Below are 6735 nucleotides of genomic sequence, written 5' to 3' on the forward strand. Positions count from 1 at the left end.
GTGGTGGAGCATCATCTTTGGGGGTGGTGGAGCATCCATTTTTGGGGGTGGTGGAGCATCATCTTTGGGGCTGGTGGAGCATCATCTTTGGGCATGGAGCAGCCATCTTTGGGGCTGGTGGAGCATCCATCTTTGGGCATGGAGCATCATCTTTGGGGGTGGTGGAGCATCATCTTTGGGGGTGGTGGAGCATCCATCTTTGGGCATGGAGCATCCATCTTTGGGGGTGGTGGAGCATCATCTTTGGGCATGGAGCATCCATCTTTGGGGGTGGTGGAGCATCCATTTTTGGGGGTGGAGCATCCATTTTTGGGGGTGGTGGAGCATCCATTTTTGGGGGTGGTGGAGCATCATCTTTGGGGCTGGTGGAGCATCATCTTTGGGCATGGAGCAGCCATCTTTGGGGCTGGTGGAGCATCCATCTTTGGGCATGGAGCATCATCTTTGGGGGTGGTGGAGCATCCATCTTTGGGGGTGGTGGAGCATCCATCTTTGGGGGTGGTGGAGCATCCATCTTTGGGGGTGGAGCATCATCTTTGGGGCTGGTGGAGCATCCATCTTTGGGGCTGGTGGAATATCGTCACCATGGAGGAAGGGAGGGGACAAGCGTGGTGTGGGGACCAGTGGGGACAGGGGACTGAGGTGTCCCCCCCGCCATGGGGTCCGGCCCCCCCCAGCTACACAGAGGCGGACGAGCACAAGATCCAGCACTGCTTCTGCTACACCTCCACGGTGCTCACCAGCACCTTGGCCTTCCAGAAGGAGCAGAAGCTGAAGTGCGAGTGCCAGGTGAGTGCCCGCGGGGCCGTGTCACGCCAGGCACACGCGTCTGCGCGTCCCACGTCCCCCCGGTTCCTGACAGCGTCCCCTCTGTCCCCGCCAGGCCCTGCTGCAGGTGGCGAAGAACCTCTTCACGCATTTGGGTAGGTGCACGCTGCAGGGAGCACCTGTGCCGTGGGTGGGGGACGGTGGCATCGGGCTCCCCTGTCCCCAGCCTGCGGGGACCTTGTCCCCTGCGCTGCCAGCCCTGGCCCTGCTGGAGGGTGGTGGCAGGAGGGCGGCCATGAGCAGGCGCGGAGCCTTGCTTGCACGGGCGCTGCAGGGCTGCACGCATGCACGTGGCGTGAGCACAGAGCACGGCGTGCGCTTAGAAACGCGCGGTGCATGCATGCACTGCTGCAGGCCCACGCAGAGCTGCACGCACACATACTGATGCACGCGCGCCCACAGCTGCGCGCACACTGCTGTACACGTGTACGTACTGCTGCATGCAAGCACGCACTGCTGCACACACACAGTGCTGCATGCACACACGCACTGCTGCACATGCACTGCTGCATGCACGCACATTGCTGCATGCACATACGCTGCTGCACGCACACACATTGCTGCATGCGCATGCATCGCTGCGCACACACACTGCTGCATGCACACATGCATGCTGCTGCATGCACGCGCACTGCTGCACACGCACACTGCTGCATGTGCACATGCACACTGCTGCATGCACGCACACTGCTGCACACACATTGCTGCATGCACACATGCACGCTGCTGCATGCGCGCACACTGCGGCACACACACTGCTGCATGCACACATGCGCGCTGCTGCGCACACACACTGTGGCGCACACACATTGCTGCATGCACACACACTGCTGCAGCCCAACCTGCACTGCTGCAGGCAAACACACGCTGCCGCACACACACATGCACCGCTGCAGACACACACACGCTGCTGCAGGAACACACGCGCTGCTGCACCCCTGCAGTTCACGCTACACGGAAGCACCCCGCCGCATCACACACTCTGTCGCCACACTTGCACAGGCTGCGTCACCCTTCAGCATGCACATGCGTGCAGGCATGCATGCACGGGCTGCGTGCAGACCCCGTCCCCCTGCGCTCCCTGGCCTTTCCCTGTGCCCCCGCAGCGGGGGGGTGCCGGCGCAGCCCACCCTTGGCGCAGGCTGAGCTGAGACCCCCCGCTTTCATTGCCCGAGTGGGGAGCTGGGGCGGGCGGCCGCCGCCTGGCTGGGGGCTCCCTGACTCCTTCCCCCCCTCCCCGCAGACGACGTCTCTGTGCTGCTCCAGGAGATCATCACGGAGGCCCGAAACCTCAGCAACGCCGAGATGTGAGTGGGCCCTGGCGTGGGCGGGGGACGCGGGTGGGCGCCGGGACCCCCGTGGGTGCGAGCGGCCGCGACGTCTCTTGCAGATGCTCCGTGTTCCTGCTGGACCGGCTCAGCCACGAGCTGGTGGCCAAGGTGTTTGACGGCGGCGTGGTGGACGACGAGGTGAGCGTGGGGACGAGGGGATGGAGTTTGGGGGGGCCCTGGGGTCCTGTCCCACCCCGGGCCGTGCCGGTGACCCCCGCGCCGTGCCCGCAGAGCTACGAGATCCGCATCCCTGCGGACCAGGGCATCGCCGGGCACGTGGCCACCACCGGCAAGATCCTCAACATCAAGGATGCCTACTCCCACCCGCTCTTCTACCGCGGGGTGGACGACAGCACCGGCTTCCGCACCAGGAACATCCTCTGCTTCCCCATCAAGAACGAGAGCCAGGGTGAGGGGGCACGGCCCCACCGGCGTGGGGGGCACCGCGCTGGCCCCCCGCGTGTGGGCACGGTGCTGGCACCCCGCAAGGGCACGGCGCTGGCCCCAGCGCCTGGGAACGGTCCTGTCCCTGGCGCATGGGCACGATTGTGGGCACGATCCTGTCCCCAGCACGTGGACATGGCCGTGTCCCCAGCACATGGGCACGATCCTGTCCCCAGCGTGTGGGCACAGCACTGTCCCCAGCATGTGCGTAATCCCATCCCTGCCACATGGGCACAATCCTGTCCCCCGGCACATGGGCACAATCCTGTCCCCAGCGCGTGGGCATGATCCTGTCCCCCAGCACACAGGCATGGTCCTGTCCCCCAGCACATGGGCACGGTCCTGTCCCCAGTGTGTGGGCATGATCCTGTCCCTCAGCACATGGGCACGATCCTGTCCCCAAGACATGGGTGCAATCCTGTCCCCAGCATGTGGGCCTGGTCCTGTCCCCAGCACATGGGCACGATCCTGTCCCCAGTACAAGGGCACAATCCTGTTCCCCAGCATATGGTCACAGCACTGTCCCCAGTACACGGGCCTGATCCTGTCCCCAGCACACGGGCACGATCCTGTTCCCCAGCATGTGGGCACGATCCTGTCCCCAGTACACGGGCACGATCCTGCCCCCTGTCCCCCCCCTGCTCCCAGAGGTCATCGGGGTGGCGGAGCTGGTCAACAAGATCAACGGCCCCTGGTTCAGCAAGTTCGACGAGGACCTGGCCACCGCCTTCTCCATCTACTGCGGCATCAGCATCGCCCACGTACGTGCCCGGGGGGGTCCCCAGCCTGGGCGGGGGGGAGCGCAAGGGGACCCCTCCGCTCTGCCCCAGAGCCGGCCACAGCGCAGAGGGACGGGGATGGGGGGACGTGTGCGTGGTCCCCGTTCCATGGGGACGAGCGGTGGTGGCGATGGGATGGGGAGGGCACAGGTGGGGAACAAGGGTGTCCTGGGTGGGCCGGGGGGTGCTGGGGGGTTTTGGGGGGCCTGCCCACCCCCAGCGCTCCCGTACCCCCCTCCCGCCCCGCAGTCGCTGCTGTACAAGAAGGTGAACGAGGCGCAGTACCGCAGCCACCTGGCCAACGAGATGATGATGTACCACATGAAGGTGAGGTGGCACGGGGACGGGGACGGGGACACGAGCTGGGACCCCCCCCACCAGCGCGGTGCCCCGAGGGGGTGGCACGGGGAGGGTGGCGGTGACACCCCAGGGCTCTCTGCTCTTGCTGGGGCTGGCGTGGCCCAGGGGACAGCTTGGGGACACCCTGGGGACCCGGTCACAGCGCGGGCCACTGGCGATGGCTCCCGCAGGTGTCGGACGATGAGTACACCAAGCTGCTGAGCGAGGGCATCCAGCCCGTGTCGACCATCGACCCCAACTTCGCCAGCTTCACCTACACGCCGCGCTCGCTGCCCGAGGACGACACCTCCATGGTGAGGGCCACGGGGACGGTCCCCAACTGCCACCGTCCCCTGCCTGCCCTCGGTCGGGTGATTGTCACCCCCTGCCACCCACGCCGTCCCCTCTGCAGGCCATCCTGAGCATGCTGCAGGACATGAACTTCATCAACAACTACAAGATGGACCGCCAGACGCTCACCAGGTGGGACCCCTCCCGGTCCCCATCCCCTTGCCCACCTGTGGGACCCCTGGGCAAGCAGGGGGGCCCTGGGGGGTGAAGACCCCCCCTCCTCATGGCCCTGTCCCCCCCCGCCAGGTTCTGCCTGATGGTGAAGAAGGGCTACCGCGACCCCCCCTACCACAACTGGATGCACGCCTTCTCCGTCTCCCACTTCTGCTACCTGCTCTACAAGAACCTGGAGCTCGTCAACTACCTGGAGTAAGGCCAGGGACCGTCCCCGTCCCTGTCGCTGTCCCCTGGCCCGGCCAGGGCTCTCCCTGCCCTCCCTCCTGCCTCAGTTTCCCTCCTTCCCCCCCCCAGAGACATCGAGATCTTTGCCCTCTTCATCTCCTGCATGTGCCACGACCTGGACCACAGAGGCACCAATAACTCCTTCCAGGTGGCCTCGGTGAGCCGAGCCCGGCGCTGGGACGTGCGCGGGCGGGGGGGACGGGGACGGGGACAGAGCTCGGCGCGGGGTCTTCGCCCCTGCGGCTCCATCACTCCGGCCGCTCTGTCTTGCAGAAATCGGTCCTGGCCGCTCTGTACAGCTCGGAGGGCTCCGTCATGGAGGTAAGGTCACCCCCCAAATCCTCCCGCTGCCCGGCTCCGGGGCTCCGGCTGTGGGGCAGCATCCCTGCCTGCACCCTGCCTGCTCCCACCGCCCCGGCTTCTCCCGCAGAGGCATCACTTCGCCCAAGCCATCGCCATCCTCAACAGCCAGGGCTGCAACATCTTCGACCACTTCTCCCGCAAGGTGAACCCCCAACCTTGGCACCTCTCCCATGCCCCCCTCCCCGCCTGGGCTGAGCCCCCTCACCCCCTCCAGACCCCAGCTCCCCATCCCTGGACCCGGCCCGTGGGATGCAGGGGCTGGCAGGGGCACGGAGCCGCTGACGGCAGCTGCCTTGCCTGGCCCTGCAGGACTACCAGCGCATGCTGGACCTCATGAGGGACATCATCTTGGCCACCGACCTGGCCCACCACCTGCGCATCTTCAAGGACCTCCAGAAGATGGCAGAAGGTGAAGCTCCTGTGCTTGGGGTTGGGGATGTGGTGGGAACTCATCCCAGCAAGGCCGGGAAGTGGCACGGCAGGTCCCGGCTGTCCCCAAAGCCCTCGTGTAGGGGGTGATGGGGGTTGTGGGGCTCCTTCCCGAGCCCCCACCCCAACCCCTGCCCCGCTCCCTGCCCGGCAGTGGGCTACGACCCCAAGAACAAGCAGCACCGCAGCCTGCTGCTCTGCCTGCTCATGACCTCCTGCGACCTCTCCGACCAGACCAAGGGCTGGAAGACCACCAGGAAGATCGCGGTGAGTGCCGTGCCATGGGGCCGACACCCTGAATGCCACCCCACCACCCCACCCCAGGCACCCACACATCCCCATGGCCCTCACAGTGGCATCGTGCCCCGTAGAGGGGGTCCCTCCATGCAGGGACCCCTTGGCCACGCAGCAGCCCCTCCATGCTGGGAGCGTGGCCCTGCCCAAGGCAGAACCGTTGCCCTGCAGCCATGGCGAGGGGCCCGGAGGGCAGGCGGGGTGGGGGGTCACCCTGGCCATGGACCCCTCTGTGCTGACAGCCTGTCCCTTGCAGGAGCTGATCTACAAGGAGTTCTTCTCCCAGGGTGACCTGGTAGGTAGCACCAGGGCTTGGGGCAGGGTTGGGCTTGGCCAACGCTGTTGGCAAGCACCGAGGGGGCTCGGATGAGGTGGGGGAGGTTGGACAGGGAGGTCTTGCCCGGGAATGGGGAGGGAACGGCCACCGGCATTGACCTCCCCTTGCCACCGCTGCAGGAGAAGGCCATGGGCAACCGCCCGCTGGAGATGATGGACCGGGAGAAAGCCTACATCCCCGAGCTGCAGATCAGCTTCATGGAGCACATCGCCATGCCCATCTACAAGTGAGCCCCCAGGGCTGGCGCCGGGGTGGGGGGAGCCCCCTCCCACGACAGGGTGGGACGCGGGGTGCTGGGCAGGGGGTCCTGCAGATGTTAGGGGGGTTTCCAAGCCGTGGGGATGGGGGGAGCGGGGTTGCACCCATCTAAGGGGGTGCCCCCCCCCCCAGGTTGCTGCAGGACCTCTTCCCCAAGGCGGCGGAGCTCTACGAGAGGGTGGCCAGCAACCGGGAGCAGTGGACGAAGGTCTCCCACAAATTCACCATCCGGGGGTTGCCCAGTAACAACTCCCTGGACTTTCTGGATGAGGAATACGACCCGCAGGCCCCCGACCCCCAGCTGAACGGCTGCCTGGAGCCCGAGGGGGGGCAGGCCGAGGCGGGGGCCGAGTGAGGGGGCGACGGGGGGGCCGGGCCGGGGCTGGGGGCCATGAGCATCCCCAACCCTCATCCCCCAGCCCATCGGGAGGAGGTTTGGGGGGACATCAGTGACTCCGGACCACCATGGTGAGGTCCTTCACCGGTGGGTGACTGTCCCCTCCCTCCGGGGCAGGTATTCAGGTGTCCCCTCCGCCCGGTGGTCCCCGGACCCCTCTTTGCTGGGACTCTGCCTCGGTGG

At 66.4% G+C, this 6735-nt stretch overlaps 1 protein-coding gene across 1 annotated transcript in view; it reads left to right on the forward strand.

The window, feature by feature from the left end:
* PDE2A (phosphodiesterase 2A) overlaps positions 1-6510 on the forward strand; it is a gene marked incomplete at its 3' end in the record, with an annotated part of 28591 nt that extends 22081 nt beyond the window's left edge. Inside the window, exons 13-30 of the mRNA XM_082305003.1 lie at positions 678-789; positions 884-923; positions 2072-2135; positions 2219-2297; positions 2391-2568; positions 3252-3364; positions 3632-3709; positions 3913-4035; positions 4134-4204; positions 4319-4441; positions 4544-4631; positions 4748-4795; positions 4905-4979; positions 5147-5246; positions 5421-5533; positions 5817-5855; positions 6017-6123; positions 6288-6510. Coding sequence (XP_082161129.1) covers positions 678-789; positions 884-923; positions 2072-2135; positions 2219-2297; positions 2391-2568; positions 3252-3364; positions 3632-3709; positions 3913-4035; positions 4134-4204; positions 4319-4441; positions 4544-4631; positions 4748-4795; positions 4905-4979; positions 5147-5246; positions 5421-5533; positions 5817-5855; positions 6017-6123; positions 6288-6510 — 1774 coding nt within the window. The remainder of the gene's footprint in view (positions 1-677; positions 790-883; positions 924-2071; positions 2136-2218; positions 2298-2390; positions 2569-3251; positions 3365-3631; positions 3710-3912; positions 4036-4133; positions 4205-4318; positions 4442-4543; positions 4632-4747; positions 4796-4904; positions 4980-5146; positions 5247-5420; positions 5534-5816; positions 5856-6016; positions 6124-6287) is intronic.
* Positions 6511-6735: the final 225 nt, after the last annotated feature.

This window comes from Platalea leucorodia (assembly GCF_965183815.1).
Source record: "Platalea leucorodia genome assembly, chromosome: 2".
NCBI classification, from domain to species: Eukaryota; Metazoa; Chordata; class Aves; order Pelecaniformes; family Threskiornithidae; genus Platalea; species Platalea leucorodia.